General features: G+C 41.0%; 1 protein-coding gene across 3 annotated transcripts in view; it reads right to left on the bottom strand.

Annotated features, from left to right (window-relative positions):
• Nucleotides 1-11,803, bottom strand: part of DOCK9 (dedicator of cytokinesis 9) — a 116,502-nt gene extending 104,699 nt beyond the window's left edge. For all 3 annotated transcript variants that reach the window (XM_030476517.2, XM_030476519.2, XM_030476523.2), the window contains exon 1: nt 11,498-11,803. In XM_030476517.2, coding sequence (XP_030332377.1) covers nt 11,498-11,611 — 114 coding nt within the window. In that variant the 5' untranslated portion in view covers nt 11,612-11,803. The remainder of the gene's footprint in view (nt 1-11,497) is intronic.
• Nucleotides 11,804-17,468: the final 5,665 nt, after the last annotated feature.

Raw genomic sequence — 17,468 nt, 5'->3', positions numbered from 1 at the left:
ACACTAATTGAAGCAAGACTTATAATTGACAAAAAAGGACATGTTTGTGTCTGTTATGCTTTTATACATTTAGAGAAGTCAGAAGGAGGCATAAATGATGCAACCCAAGATATGCTATTCCACATCTTGTATACACGGGATTATGCATGTGATGATGGAGAGATGCACATGAATTTAAAACCCTGCTAGTTACAAAATGCTTAATATCTTAGCTAATAGTTTTAGGTTGCATACTTGAGAGCTGCAGAAAGGTTAGTCTTCTCAAGTCCACTCTTACATGAGTAACAATACATTTTCAACCACAGGTGAGCACTGGCAGCTGCCAGTAAAGCATGCGCCTTAAGTTCAAACTTAAGTATAACTTGAATACCAAGAATAACCCAAAGAACTTTAGGAAGTTGTCCAAGTCAATCTAAACTGAACAAATGAACATTTATTGTTAAGCATGAGACACAAAACATCTACCCCTTTTAAATGTTCTACATTTCAAGCCGTAACATTGGATTTCTAGTATTGAAATATGCTCACTGAACTCCACCTAGTGGTCACAGAACTTTCAGCTTTCTGAAGTTGTGATTATTCTGGGCTTTTAAGTAGCTGATAAGATAATAATAAATTTCTGTTGTGGTTAAGAGAGCTACAGAAGAAGTCACTAATTATAGAATATTATTTTCAGAAACCCTGATGAAACCATGCCAGAATAAATGATGCTCAACTGTAGCGTAGACTAAAAAAAAAACATATATTAAAAGCCAGGTTTTGAGCAACCCTACTGTGTTCAGGGAAAACCAGCAGAAACTTCAGAGCTCGTACATACTTTTAACCCCTCTATGGAGGTTATTCAGATTCAGGTCTTTCTCTTTCCCCTTGTTCCTAGTTCAGTCAGGAACAAGTTCCAACTTCTCCTCCAGCAGACCATTAGCTGCCAAAATATTGTGCTGGAAGTAACTGTCCCCTGAACTTTACCAGCAAGACTGTATACAGCTGGGTGTTTTGGTTTTGGTTTTTCCCTATTAGAAACCTCATATTTCATGTGAGGAAAAACTTACTGGATCATGACGTATGCATTGGCTGGGAAGAAATTAATATGCAACACTACTGAGCCATCTAAGGCCATGTACAATACCAGGCAAATAACTCCAAGGTGATAACAAGCCTGGCAAGCAAGAATTCCAAGACAATTTCTGAAGGAAACTAGAATAGCATCCTTCAAATAATTATGATGTGTGTCATCTTTTCATTAACCTGAATGCTCTTTTTAAACTCACTGACGTTTGAGGTCCAACATGAATTTAAAATCCCTCTTGGACCAGCAAATAGTAAGAGTGAAGCCTCCTTGAACATTCCTTAAAGGCAAACATACTAATATGATTTTCAGCTAAACCACCTACTAAATCAGATGACTTACATTGCGCAAGTGTTAGGGCCAGTACAAGTGGGTGCAAATATGCCTGGCAGAAAGAGGTCTGAAATACCACTTATCACTGTATCAGGGCAAGTGAGGAATGGGCTAGATGAGGTGACTTTCAACCTTCTTTTCACAAACCTTCAGTTCTCCATTATTCTGTTGCCTAGCTGTAGTCACTTACAACCATGCCTACAAACGAGCCTAGAAAGGCATGAAGAGAAGTGCAAGCAAATTCTCTGTCAGTACCAGTGCCCTGGGGAAGAACAGTACTTCTGAAACCAAAAGATATAAATGCAGGATATTATACAACATTAAAAAGCAAAGAGCATAAAATAGCATTGGCAATGCAATCAAAAAAGGAAGACTGGTGACTACCTTTCCATCGCCTTTAAATCATGCTAACATCTACAATGTTAGCTAGCATCTCCATTTGACTTTGATTTCTTCACAAACCTGTTAAAATAAGACCAAAAGCTATCTTACTAGCCTTTGCCTCTCCCCCTGAAAACACACAGCTCTTTCTGTGGAGCTCCTATTTTTCCTATTCACATATGTTTCAGTACTCCTTTCAGCCTATGACCGGCAGCGTGTATTGGGTAACCAATAAAGTAGCAAGATCATGTACTTTAATGTCAAAACATCTAAAGGCAGTGGAGGCTCTGGACTTGCAAGCTGAAACCAAATTAAATGTCTACAAACTCAGGTACATTGAATTACAGGCTCCTGAAATCAACTATACTTCACTTATAGTAACACAAAAATTGCAATGTATTACATCCTGCACTGATGTAACCAGATATTTAAATACTTTCTCTAGTTAAAACTATGCAAGCATTATCCATTCTGAGTATAATGTGCAGTCACTCTTTGTTGGGGAATTAGTTTTATAGTAGTAAAAATATAAATGCATCTTATCTCTGAATTCACCAAACTCCTTCCCAACCACAGAGTACCTGAAAGTACAAAAGCAGTTTAGTCCGTGCTTCAAATTTCCAAACCCAGATTAGTATCTGTCAAGATACCACCTCCTTCTAAGTCAATAGTTACACCTGAGTATCAGAAAGCACCCAGAAGTACACAACACAGCAGCTAGGGATTATTTATTTACACTGACAGATCTACATTACAGGCTTCTCTGTATTCTAGCAGCTCTGGACCAACATTCCTCCTTTTCAACTTTGTTGTGACTAAATTTAAACTTTTTTTTTTTTCTTTTTCTATTTAATCATTGGGGGGGACTTTTGTTTTTCTTGTTTTGTTTGGATTTGGGGAAGAGTTGCGTTTTAAAGCATATTTTGATTGCTTAGTTAATTTTATGTGAGGTCACTTGATATTCCCACTGCATGAACAACTATGTTTCTTAGTAGAAGAAACTTCAAAAGGGACTATTTGATTTCAACTTGTAGGGACTGGAACATTGTTTATGCACAAACTCATTCGTCCCTGAGAATTTCAAATAAGTTTAGAAGAGCGAGGTATCATTTTGAAAAGCAAATGGTTTTATTGCTTTAGTGTTCTTTCCTAGACTCATCCCTAGAAGGAACTTTTCAAGAGTAATACAGAAGCAGTTAAGAAAAGCACAGCCTAAACCATGCTTCCTTGATTTGCTCAGAATTACAAAGTTGACATTTCTTCCAGAACTAACAGCATTGACAATATTGTACAAAACAAGGTCTGCTTTACAGCTAACCTTTCCAAAAGAAATCCTGTGATTCAGATTTTTCAGGCAATGTTCAGCCTCAACTGACTTACTTCTTCCTCCTCATTGTCTCAAGATAGAAAAATTATGCAGAACTTTCATGTTCTTTTCTGACACAACAATTCCAGGGGCTGCAATTTCCTTCTTATACTACCTGACATCCTTTCCTTCAGCTGGTGAGCAGAAAGAAATTCTAGCTGGTCTTTTAATAGGAATAGGCCTTCTTATTCAGAAAGGGCCCCAAACCAAAGCTTAAAACTAGAGCCCCAGAGGCTTAAAACTAGAATTTCAGATAAGGCCTTGATTTACGCTGACGCCAGCAAGTACTCCAGTCTGAATCAGACTGATCCGCTTGCTTCCTCAGCACACAGAGCTAAGATTACTTTGTTCTTAAAAAGCAAACTAACACCTCACAGAACAAGCACACAGAAGACTTATTTTAGGCTCTGCAGCACAAGAGAGCCACGGATGTACTGGAAAGAGTCCAGCAATGGGCCTCAAAGTTGAAGGGACTGGAGCATCTCTCCTGCAAGAAGAGGCTGAGAGAGCTGGGACTGTTCAGCCTGGAGAAGAGAAGACTTGGGGGGCTCTCGTCAATGTACATAAATACTTGAAGGGAGGGTGCAAAGAAGATACAGCCAGGCTCTGCTCATTGGTGCCCAAGGACAGGTCAAGAGGCAATGGGTACAACCTGAAACACAGAAGGTTCCCTCTGAACATCAGGAAACACTTTCACTGTTAAGGTGACTGAGCGCTGGCACAGGTTACCCAAGGAGGCTGTGGAGTCTCCATCCTTGGTGATACTCAAAACCAGCCTGGACATGGTCCTGGGCAACCAGTTCCAAGTGGCCCTGCTTAACCAGTAAGGTTGGACCAAATGACCTCCAGAGGTCCCTTCCAACTTCAGACAGCCTGTGATTGTGTAAAAGAACCATGGCACCCCCTTGCACCACTTCCCTTGGAGAGATCTCTCCTGCCGCCTTTTTGGTTTTTTAATCATCATCATCATTATGTGGGTATTTACCAGCAGCCCCAAGGCAACACAACTACCTTAAGTAAAGCACTACTCACAATGGAGTAGTTTCACCAGTCTGAGGTGCCAGATCTGGACAAAGGTTTTAACAAAGCCTCTTGATTTCTTCTCACTTTTCCCTCACTTGAATTGCCCGAGTCTCCAAATCAGGCAGCAATCTCTGGACACAGCAGGAGAATGCAGAAGACAGTATCTGGATTCCCTGTTCCTCCTCCTATGTCTGATTCATTGGGCACAGATGAGGAGATGACAAACTGTTCTAAGAGACACAGTACTTCATCCTTACGCTAACAAAGAATCACGTCCCCCACCCCTGCAGACCAACAGATCACAACGGGATTGTAGCAAAAGACAACCTCAGCTACAGATGTTGGATTTCTTCGATCAAACATTTTCTCCATAAAACCCCCTTCAGAGCTTCTGCTCAACTTTCTGAGTACCTTTAGATGTCTTAGTAAGCTTTTTTCCAAAGCAGAGTCCATTGTACAAATTAAATTCTGGCCCTTGCTTGGTACAAGAATTCTTGCCTATAACAGTAACCAGGTAGGTTTTTTACCTATCACTATTTCATAGATAATTAAATTTAAGATACTTAAGTACATGAGTGCCTCTGGACTAAGACAGAATGTAAGCCTCTCTTCACAAACCCATCTATCCTCTAAATGAAGGTCTAAAATAAGTTACGTGGTCATAATTATTGGAGTATCTTCTCATCTTTAGATATAATTTATCTCAAAAATATTTCAATGAGAAGGGCATTGTGTAATACATGGACTACTTGTGCAACTTTATGCCTTTTCTGCTTTGCATAATTAATGCTTTTCATGGACACAGACAACCTAAGATGTGTGGGGGAGAATGAATTTGTCTTTTTCCTCTTCCAAATGAAGGAGTTTTGCCTTCAGTATCTAAATTAAGTACTTGAGATCACTCAAAAATCAAAAATAGCCACTAGCTAAGGAAGCAAGTTTTAGGTACATTTTTAATATATAGTATTTTTTAAGATCACTGCACCAGTAAGGTCTTCAATCACCATCAGAAATTTCAGGTCTAAATAAGAGCTTCCTGGACAACAGCACTGAAGATGCTACACCTTTTCTTTATATCCGTAAAGGACCACTGGCATCAAATCACCTCTGACAGTTACAGAAATTCTTAAATAAAAGCAATATAGGCAATACATTTCTCAGGAGGAAAAAATCAAGTTTGTTGCTATCTGGAAAACTGAATTCCTCCTATTTGCTTCAATGATTTGTCAGTAATTTTTCATCGCTATTTTTAAAGGAAACACATACGAATTTGGCAGAATCTTAAAGTTACCTCAAAAATACAAACGTCTGGTTAAACTGCCAAAATCACAAATTGTTGAGCTTGCATATACATGCATATATCTGATGGTTATCTAAACTTAGGCACACACTACTTACAAATGATGACTCAGTCCAATAACCACGTATGGTTAAAAGTAACTTGAACATCTACACCCATACAACAGGAAAACTAGTTGGCATTAGAGGTCTGGTTTTCAAAATGAGTAATTGCAGACCCTTTTGAAACATTTTCGTAGAAGCACAATGCAGCACAGCCAAATGATCTGAAGTGGGATATACGGTTTTAAGTTTATTGCCCAAGATCTTCAATATGGGAAAAAAACAATCACGGAGTTGTGAAATTCCCAAGTTTAAATTCAGATGTAAGGAGTTCTACTTCCGTTGAGATACAAATATGTCATCCTGATTGACTATTAAAGGGCACGAGCAGGGGGAAGAGAGGAAAGAGAAGGTATACTGTGGTATTCCGTGCTGCATGACAGCTACTGCCACCATACACTGAAAAACCAATCCAGCATCACCCTACACCTGACATTTGCTGTATTAGAAACAACTATTTTTAAAGTAGTTACTCCTCTTTTTCAAACATAATTATCCTTATCTAGCAGGATAGAAAAAGTTCCAGAGAATAATAAAGAAATAAGGTACCACTAACAAAAATGATCTAACGTTGTTTAATGGTTAAATGTACTTTTGCTCATACAGATATTCAGCTGTTCCGCATTTTTCCCCTCAAATTCTCTTTCCGAACCAGAAGCTTACTGACATTTAAAATTCAAATAAGTTTAACGGTATTTATTAAAAGAAACCGTAGTACTATAGTCCAGCCTCCAATCTTCACAACCACAGAAATGTCTATCATACCCAGTAAGCCTTCTTAGCAGTATCAGACTTGCCAGAAATAACAGCTAGTTTTCTTAGTAATATCGTGTATCCAATCAAAAAGGTTTTGATATGCCCTTTGCTAAAATAAAACCAACACCTTCATCAACAAGATCTTATTCTCTGCCAATTTTTATTTCCTTTAGGAAAGGTAAGTGGTATCTACCATAAACTAAACTAACTTCTTCAGGGTTGAGTATCAGGTTTTTTCTCCCCCCAAGTAAAGAGAAAGTTCAACAGTTCAGAGAGTGAGTAAGCATTACCGTTCACACCGAGTTCCTCCAAGGTGAGATGTGTTAGGATGACGTTCATTGTCAGCAACAATTTTTCCTTTCAAATCTTGACTGTCAGTTCTCATATCCCTTCTTTCACTCACCCATTCATAACAATTTGCTTCTTCCAAATTCCTTATGTATACAATTTCACATTCCATTTACAGAAAATTCAAGCTTTATCCATGTTTCCAGTTTTTCTGTACCCATCAGCTATACAAGATCCCAGCCCTCCCTCATCCTTTCAGCAGTACATACCACTTTCGAATTCCTAAATTTCCTAAAGCAAGCCATCAACTATCTCTTTCTACACAAACACTGCAACAGAAATCTCACAGTTAATGAGGTTCCAAATACTCCATTCATCGTATACAGAGAAGCCACTTTGCAGAAAAGCACACAAGCCCTCTGTGGACAGGGCATATGAAAGGATACACAAATCAGAAAGGAAAATACCAGCCCAAAATGAATACTACATGACCCTTCCAGGAGCTGTATTCTTGGAAAAACTATGTCAAAAAATCGTATACAGAGAAGCCACTTTGCAGAAAAGCACACAAGCCCTCTGTGGACAGGGCATATGAAAGGATACACGAATCAGAAAGGAAAATACCAGCCCAAAATGAATACTACATGACCCTTCCAGGAGCTGTATTCTTGGAAAAACTATGTCAAAAACATTGTAATAATAGAGCACAGCGTGCACCTGTTGATCTTTTTTCATGGAGTTGAGATTCACAGAAAGCAGAGATCAGGACTGGAAAAACAAAGTTGACACCATGTTAAAAATCAAGAATAAGTCTTCTTTAAAAAAAAAGAAAAAAACCCAGTGAGTTTGAGATCAAAGACTCATTAGGAGATCCAAGCATTCTCTTTATGATGTACTGCTTTTCCTCCACATCTGAAAAACTGAATTTCTGCAACTTTTAGAACTCAAGAGCTCTATCAGGTACTTTAACACATAAAGCCCAAGATATGATATATATTAAGATATGATGATTTCAGTCTTCAAATATTCGAACCTATTTTATACATCAAATCAAGAAGGAGAACTGCACAAAACAACCTAGGAATCACTCAGATTTCATCCTGTTTTCCCGTATCTCAAGTTTCTTCTGTACAATGTTAATTTCAACACAGTGGAAACAACTTTTGCTGCATTATTTGGTACATTTCATTATCTGCATATTTAATAAGGGCGTTTTGTTGACAGCTAGGCAAAAGCAAATCAAATCTGGTAGGCCAAACATTCTTATAATTGCTTATTATCCTTAAGTGTCAGCTTAATTTAATATAGAACATATTGATTTGTCACTGAGATAATTTATCATTAACACACACTCTTCCTGAAGTCCTACTGCTCTGTATGCAACACGCATTGAGTAACTTACCACCACTTAAAGGGACCACCTCCAATTATGTGTAATACTAAAGTTGCACTGAAAACTGCTCTGGGCAAGATTGCTGGTTTAAGAGACAGGCTTGTCATCCCCATAGCCTTCCTCCCCTGACATAAATGTATTTGGGTGGCCACAGACATCACATTAAGTCACGTGGCTGGTCTGAAGTCAAAACAACATCAACAATGCACAAGTCTGTATTCAGCAAGGATGCTACTGTCAAGCAGAAAATGGCAAAACCTGAACCAAAATAATCAAGGTAATATCCTGTGTGCCTTATACCGCAGTGGAAAGCTGATTGCCAAATAAGAAGTTTCCAGTTCAGCCAACCAAACTGTACACGTTGGTTCAGCAAACTAAATCTAACAGAAAGAACATATGAAATGTCAAATGCTGACAAGATAGCTTGCTTCATTCTGTGATGAAAACTAGCTTGACTAACCACATCTGCTCAAGGCTTTTTTATTACTCAGCCAAGCTATTTAGCCTGTCAGTTGGCTGAAAACCCCTGACTTTCGGATCCAACGTAGAGCAACCCAAAATTGTAAGATATACCATGCTATCCTACTGGCATGCTGCTTTCAGTCCTCTTTCATACAATCCTAAGAACATTTATAAAGCAGAAAAGCAGAAAGTTAGAAACGTGGTCTAATAAACCTCATTTAAAGATGGGAAATGCCTTTTCGTGGTGGTGGTGGTTTTTTAAAGTATAGCAATACATTGTTGATGGTAAAAAATGGATGGAACTGTTAAACAGTAGCCACAAATACAAGTTAGAGAATCTGCACCACCTCACAGGTATTAGCAGTTCACTTTTATCTGCTACTGCAAGTAATGACTGAATGATCTGCATCACTAGTCAGTACATTCTGCTGCAGAGATGTACAGTCAGAAGCAATATTTGGTTATATGTATCTGGACAGATCACCCACCAAGAACTGGTAGCTTGAATTCATTCTTTCCTACCTCCAGATTCTATACCACAAGCCCAGCCAGCCAATGAAAAACAGCTTCAGGTTTTTTTCAGTATTGGAAAACTTCAGCATTTGTTCATGAGCAAGTAATGACAGACAGATCCCATTAGCTACCAGTGCTGAACAATGTTTTAAGCAAGACAGTTTGTTGATGACCCAGTTAAAAACATCCTGGGGAGATGCTCTATCAGAGCTTTGAGAGGCAGCTCAGGAAAGAAAGTGGGTCTTCTTTTCCTTAAAGCCATACATCTGGCTGGCGTATTCCACAACTATTATAATACTGGTAAGAACCCTATGTTCACTAGGTCAGCCTGGGTGTTTTTTACAGATAATACAGCCTAGACACTCCGACAGCTAAGAAACAGGTCAAGCTTATAGAAGTAAATATGTTTTTAAAAGTCTTTTACAGCAAAGGAAAGTACTATCACACCTAAACTCTTCCTTTAAAAAGACAATTTCATTCCAAACATCACAATGCTCAACAAAAAGAGTACATTCAAAGGAGGAAGAAAAGGTAAGAAGGTAAAGGTAAACCTGTGATCATTTGCCTTTGCTTTCATGACTAAAACAGCATGTCAGCAGGAACACAGGAGTTCAGTGATAAAATGAACAGCATTTATGACAGTAGGAAAGACGTAACAGCAGGGGCAAAATGTGGCTGAAACAGGAAGGTGAACTTCGGCACAAGTCTGCATGGAAGAGAGATGGGGATTTTGCTCCATGCATCAAGTTAACAGAGAAGGAACACAATTCTGACATGAGCCTGAAGTCGCTATTTTTGCTTTCTAAAACAGTGATGGAAGACCTTATCCAGAACCAGACTCAGCCAGTACACCACACCATCACTTCTTTCGGCTCCTGAAAATTCTGCTGAATATGCTGCTGTGGCAAAAATACCTGGATTTTTAGTGAATACCATCCTATCATGTCTTGAGTCAACCTGAATGAATTAAAGAATCAGATCTTTTCCAACTCATCTCAATGACATGAGTCACAAGTGAACTAAGAAGAAAATCTTCTAAAGGAAGGGGAGAGGGAAGGCGAAATTGCCGATTACTGCAAAAAAAAAAAAAAAAAAACAAACCACATTTCTTTGTGTCATGAAAATACCTAAATCCCTTTAATGCTCCCTCAATATGAAAATATATATATTCCCAGGAAACACTTGATCCCTGGAATACTACTAACATATATTGGATGTTCGTTACATGTATATGTACTAGTGTCCTATGGAAAACTGTCAGTATTTAGGTGGACCCTGAACTATGATATAGGTCTTCTATTGTATATTCCATAAACCACAGTTAAATAATGAATAATCTAACTTCAGAGCCATTGTTTTATTAAAGAACTGTGGGACACGGAATGTATATAATAGAAGACTAAACACACATAGAAATGCCTCTGAATTACAGCCACAGCATTTGTTACTCTCACACACATCACTATGACAAGACAAAGAGTCTTCTGACAAGCAGTTTAAAAAAGTTAAACAAGCCTATACTTAGCATCAGCAAGAGAGAGAAACAAATGACAGATCATCTTCCAGCATCAGGAACCCCAGTACAAGAAAGTCTTTACTTACACAGGGTTAAGTGCTTACTAAAACATTCCCCTTGGAGATAACAAAACCACACGGAATACAATTGCATACCATGAATTAGAGCCCCAAGAGGGAAGTTCTGAAGAATCTTGCTGAGGCTGTTTAAGATGTCGTCACCTGGGCACAGCCAGGCCAAAAGCCGTACCTCTCTCTGTCCCAGCTGCCTCAGTTCACCGTCTAACACCTCAGACAAATGTACTCTCAGCAGTTTCAATTAAATTAAAAAGCCTGATTGCGAACTGGCAAGATCAACTGCCATGTGCACACTGCAGACACCGGGGACGAATAGCATTCAAACATCCCTGCTACACTTGCCAGCACTCATCCTTCACACTGTACGACGCAGCAAAAATCCCCGTGGTTTAGTTGTAAAGCGTGGGGACAGTAGTAAGATGAAATATCACTTCTGCACCGCTGTTTTCACATGCACAGAAGCACTTCAGCTAAATAGGGCGAGAGCTGCACCCGCTCTACAGGTGGAGGACCCGGGAGGCACGCAGGCCCCTCGCCTGGCCGAAGACGAGAGGAGGGGGCCGGGTGCTTCCCGGTGAGCTCCGCTCGCCCCGCCGCCCCGCACCGCCTCCCGCCCGACACAAGTTTGCAGCGGGCGGACGGGAGCGCCCGACCGTGCCCGCGGGGCGCCGCGTCCCATGGCGCCCTCCGCGCCACCGCCGCTGGGCGCGCCCCCGCCCCGCCCGCGGCTGCACCGGCACCGCACCGCACCCGGCCCGCAGCCGCCGCCGCCGGCCCCCCCCACCCCAACCCGGACGGGATCAAAGGGCCCGTCTCCCCCTCCGGAACCGGCCCCTGCAGCCCCGAGAGGCCGCGGCGGCGGCTGCCCGCGGCCAGAGCCTCGCGCGGGCCGCTCCCGGTCTGCCGCCGCCGCCTCACTCACCAGCAGGACGGAGCCGCGCACCACCTCGGAGACGCTCTGCCGCAGCTCAGCCGCCGTGCCGGGCTTGCTCAGCGCCCGCGTGAACTTCCGAGTCTCCGGTGCCGCCAGGGCCATGGCCGCGCGCTGCCCCCGCGGCACGGCACGGCCGGCCCCTCACGCGGCGGCGGGAGGCGGGAACGGCGCGAGCCGCGCCGGCGGGTGCCGCAGCCGGTGCCGCTCCCGCCGGGCAGCCCCTCCCCCGGAGGAGCCGGCGCGCGCCGCCGCCGCCGCGCAGCGCGATTGGCGCGGCCGCGCGCGGGGCGAAAGGGTTTGGGGCGGGGCCGCGCGCGGCAAGCCGAGGCCCCGCCCCCACCTGTTCGCGAGGCGCCTTTCTGATTGGGCGCCTGGTTACCTGCCCGGCTGCGGCTCCCCACCCTCATTGGCTTAGCGCGGACCCGCAGGCCAAGGTGAGGGGCGGGGCCGGCTGGAGCCGGAAGTTGCTGCCTGTGCCGGGCAGGTCCCGCCCTCGCCGGGCGGGTTGTGGTGAGGGGTGGCGGCCGTGGCCGGTTGCAGGATGCGGGGCTATGCTTCTCCCCGGGCTCTGGCCTGTGTCGCTGAGCGCGGCTCCCAGCAATGGAGTCGGCGGCAGAGCGCGGCCGTTGTTGCCTTTGAGGTTCGGGAATAAACCGTCGGCGGTGGCTATGCCGCCAGCCCGGGCTGTGTGCCCGTGGCTTCTGCTCGCGTTTGTACCTGCATCTGTACGTACACGCTCGTACGTGCGTCTACATGAGGGCGTGGTGTAGCGGGAAAGCAAAAAAGTTGTGAAGTTGGCGTATTCGGTGCCCATAGCGCTGCTCGTGCAGCCTCATGAGGCTGCCGGGTGGAGGGTTTCCCCTTGCGCGGTTTTCTTCTCCCAAACAGCTTCTGGTTTGAGGTAAAGTTGCGTCAAAGTGTGCCTGGCTGTAGCTTTTTTAATTGCTGTGAATCCCCCCTGGCAGACTGGTTAGTTGTGCTGCTCATCTCGGAAGTTGGGCAGGCGTTACGCACTTCATGGCTACGTTGGGGACCTTATCGCTCTCTGCAGCTACCTGAAAGGAGGTTGTAGTGAGGTGGGGTCGGTCTCTTCTCCCAAGTAACAAATGATAGGACAAGAGGTAACGGCCTCAAGCTGCGCCAGGGGAGGTTTAGGTTGGATATTAGGAACAATTTCTTCACCGAGAGGGTGCTCAGGCATTGGAACAGGCTGCCCAGGGCAGTGGTGGAATCACTGTCCCAGGAAGTGTTCAAAACTGTGTAGATGAGGCCCCCAGTGACATGGTTTAGTGGTGGACTTGGCAGTGCTGGGGTGATGGCTGGACTTGATGATCTTAAAGGTCTTTTCCAACCTGGTTGTTTCTATGATTAAATTATTTAAATGCTTGAGAGCATTTGAGACCATTAGGGCTTGCATGCCTTTATCTTCTTAGGCATCTCTTTGTATAAACCAAAAACACTTTCTTACACTGAATATAGTTTACCATTGGTGGAGGGAGCAAATGAGTGCTGTGGAGAAGGTGAGGGTGGCTTTCGGGTGGGAAAAAGAAGGTCACAAAGTGATTGTATCTGAGGTGGTGTACTCAAAAAATGCCTGCCAGAGAAAGGGCCTGCTTTTTTAGATGCTTCACGGATACATCTGTAACTAATAAGATTCAAAATAATTAAGACAATTCTTATATAATGGCAGAGGATGAAACGTCCAAATACACAAATGTGTAGCATACAGCAAGGGAGTTTTTGTTGATAAAGGATCTTTTGGTGGGTACTTTGCAGACATGTATCAAAGCCTCATTTACTTAAATACATGAGCTATGTTTTTTTTTTTAGTAGGACATCTGTCACAACTTGAGTGCTCCTATTAGTTTATACCTTTCTTTAAGAAAGACAGAATGCGCAGGGACAGAGGCTCGTCAGGCTCAGTAAAGGTAACTAGAGTTCCTGATTTCACAAATCCAAGACCTAGTGTGTTTATGAGTCAGTGTTTAGGCTGATAAATCAGCAAATTAGATAGTGGTGAGACAGATGATCTGAACGCAGAGCTGGATGAGCAGCAATGTAAGCATTTAGCTGGAGCAAGTAGAATGAGCTATCTTAGGGTCATATTTTATTTTTCCCTCTCAATCTCTAGGATGTGTCTGGATGTCAAACCTCCACAAGTAAACATGCCCTAGATTTTACATAAAAATAGATTAGCATTTTCTAAAATAAAATCACATGTTATTTTTGGAGCACTCAGGTGCTTTGAATTCTGACAATTCTGGTCAAAAACCAGTAGTCTAGTCTAAAGATTTTTATGGTTGCGTGAATGTAAAATGGGACAATTTAACTATATTTACTATGTATAAATATTCCCCATATATATTATGCAGCTTTGCTGGAAAAGGGACAGTTTTCCAAGCCTGAAGAAAACTCTGAATGATACCTGTGTGGATAGAGATATGTAAGAAAAATACATCAAATAGGTAAATTTGATGTTTATTTAGGAAGACTGTATAGGATGTCCATAAGATGATGTTACCACAATCATCAAAGCTTCCCTTCAGCTGAATGCATTCAGTTAAAGAAAGAACATGAAAGCAACAATTAATATTGTGTAAAATGAAAGGAAAAATATGGAAGCAGATAAGCAGAAATGGTAAGCTAGCAGCTGTCAAACAATGAGAATGAATAATAATAGCTAAATATATAAATGAAAAGTCTTGGCTCATTGCCTAAAGGACAAGGACAATTCATTTATTTTTTTTAAATGTCAGGATCAAGAAAGAAAAAAATCTGCCAGTGGCATGGTTTCCCTGCTGCTTTGAAATACACATTTTTCAGTAACAATGACAATGTACAAAAGCATTTATTAGATAGAAACCTGGATAATGCAGTAACACTGCATGGGTGTAATTGCAAATGTTTTATTCAATCGTTACTTAGTAAGGATGCTAAATAGCAACAGGTGAAGGTAAAAAACATTTAAACTTTCAGGACCAACTAAATCATGTTCCGCAATTTTATGCAGTTCTGAATCATTCATGGTAATAATCAACCTGTGAATGTTTATTCCAGAAACGAAAGCAAGAAGCTGATTTGGTGCCATGAGAAATGAAAACCAAAAGGTTACTTGAGTTAAAATAACATGACAAGAACCTTTGGAAAAATCATGAAAGTAAACAAAAATCACATGTAGGAATTAAAGAATTACTAAGTTTCTAGTATCAGCAGGGTTTCCTGGAATTGTTGGAATTTGCTGCTGTTTAATGGGATTAGCATTTCACCTGGCAAAAGTAACTGTATAATTTTGAGCTTCTATGAGGACATAATGCCACATTCTGTTTAGTGCGAATATCTATTCAAAATATTTTTATTTTAAAAATATTTTTATATAAACCTTGCAACGTACATTTATCTGAACAAAAAAAATTTACCCAACAGATCTGAAAAGTAATCCTGTCTTGAAAATCATTATTGAATGGAGACCTGTTTAGCAAAATAAAACCAAATCCTCATTGTATCCCAAACCTATTTATAATCTTTATTAACTTATGTAAAGAAAACATAAAATCATAGATCCATAGAACAGTTTGGGTTGGAAGGGACCTTAAAGCTCATCTAGTTCCAACCCCCCTGCCATGGGCAGGGACACCTTCCACTAGACCAGGTTGCTTCAAGCCCCGTCCAGCCTGGCCTTGAACGCTGCCAGGGATGGGGCAGCCACAGCTTCTCTGGGCAACCTGTGCCAGTGTCTCACCACTCTCACAGTAAAATAATCATTAATACCATAGATGCAGCTGTAAATATTTATAGGGAGATGTTACTACTGAAGCAGAGCTTGCTTTTTTTGCAGGGCAGGTAGAATGGAACTTACTGAATTGTTTATTTGAATACAGATTAGTAGAAAGGCATCTAAGTACAAATAATATTTTTAAGTCAAATTATAGAGGTGTTAGAGTGTGGTTATGAATAACTCAGAGATTCATGCTTATGGTACAGATCTTGGATGTATAAGCAAAGGAATATTAAGAAGTAGTAATAAAGTTGTTCTAGCATTTATCAACCTATCGCTGAAATAGTGGTATTGTATTTTAACACAAATAATTAACAAACTGGAATAGCCAAGAAAATCTGTCTTGCTATGATACTAAAAAAGAACTGTTTAGCTTATACAAAAGCTTGATTGTAAAGTACTAGGATTTGCAAGAGAAGAAAATTTCAAATAGTAAGTCTCTTTAATATGCCAGGTAAGGTGACAGTGAGAACAACTAACTGGCAGCTGCAATTATACTAATTTAGAATAAGCACAAGATCCTTTTATTTTAGCCACAGGAGGAGTTGTTTGGTATAATATCCCTGAGGACCCACTCAATTCTTTCCTCCCAAATTCTAAATTAAGATTCAATATCTTTTCTAAATCTTGTGCTTTAAGTCATCCCTCAAATTAGGGACTCAAAGCAAAGTTCACACTATAAAATTTCTTGGCTGATGTTGCTATGGAGGTCAAGCTAGGTGACCATCATAACCTCTCTGGCCTGCAAATCTGTTCAGTGAAGAAAAGCAAGATGAGCAGGTGAGCAATGGCCACCAACTCATAACAAATGATGTGGTTGGAGTAAGTGCTAAAAGAATAGAGGAAGCTGGGAAGTTCTCACTAAGCATTAGATACACAGACAGTCTGGAGGTTTTACAGATAATAAACAACTTGGAACTGGCTCTTAAAATCCAGATAAGGTGCATTCCTTTTTTTGCACTCTAAAAGGCAGAGGTATAAAAAGCTACATTTTGATAACATTCTATCAGCATTTTAATGTAAAAGGAGCTACTAGTTCTAGTATAATTTTAAAAACCAAATTAATGGATGGCTTGCTTAGCATCTTCAAACATACTAAGCCATTCAGTGATGAGCTGAAGTAGGTTCATTTGAGATCCTTTTTAAAATTCTCCCAATGCCCAAAAGGAATAATGGAGTGTTTTCTCTGCATCTGGTCAAGACTGACTTTTTCCCAGATACAGCTAATTTATCCTTCCTAATATTATGCAAACAGTGCACAGAGATACTTCTGAATAGCAGCTTTTACTTCTTTTTATTTATTTATTTTTTATTTTCTCAGTGGAATATAACAGTATGCCAAAGTTTATGTACAGTAATATGCAAACATTTACAAATTGGGTTGATTATACCACCTTGATATACCCCATGAAAGCCATAGTATGCACTCTTAAGATAACATAACCTTTTATCAGGTGGTGTCTTTTATTCATCTTAAATTCAAATACCTGAAACTGTCTATTTAGAGGAAATGTGTATTTCCACTGAGTGGATATACCATAAATTACTTCAATCTTGTTTCTGTTGATTATGTTAGAAAGAGCACGTATGTGTATGTGTGTCTCTGTGGCTCATAAATGAAAACGAAAAAAATATTCTATTTTATTCCTTACCTGGAAATCTGGGTGTATCATGTGGTGAAGGGCAGGAGGATTTAGTGGAAGTTTCTCAGTAACTTCCAGCATGTCACTGTTCATAAAACTACACACACTGCCTGCTCTGCGGAATGATGTCATCGGTTTCAGTGTAACTGTTTTAGGCTTAATTATTGCAACCTTGCCAATAGAAACTTGAGGAAGGACCAAGTAAACACTCTGTGATCTTTCTACCTATTCAGCTGCAATTCTAAAAGCTCATTCTTCCATTTATAAACTTCTCATGTTTAGCAGAAGTATTGCAGGATTAATATAAGCAACTAAATCTTTTTCTGCACTGAGGCATGGTGTAAATACAGCCTTTTTCTCTTCTTAAAAGCAGAGGGGGTGTTACCTCCCATGCCCTGGCTAAACTACAACTAAGGCAACTGTAGTTCCCTTTAAATAAATTCCTGTGCAAGTTCAGGAGGATACGGAATAATTCACTTCCTGCCTTTTCCACTGACTCATGAGACAATTATGACACTTCTTTCAGTTTATCAGTCAATTA

This window comes from Strigops habroptila, chromosome 2, assembly GCF_004027225.2.
Source record: "Strigops habroptila isolate Jane chromosome 2, bStrHab1.2.pri, whole genome shotgun sequence".
NCBI lineage: Eukaryota > Metazoa > Chordata > Aves > Psittaciformes > Psittacidae > Strigops > Strigops habroptila.
The sequence above is the reverse complement of the archived record's forward strand: the minus strand, read 5'-3'. Positions and strand labels throughout refer to the sequence as shown.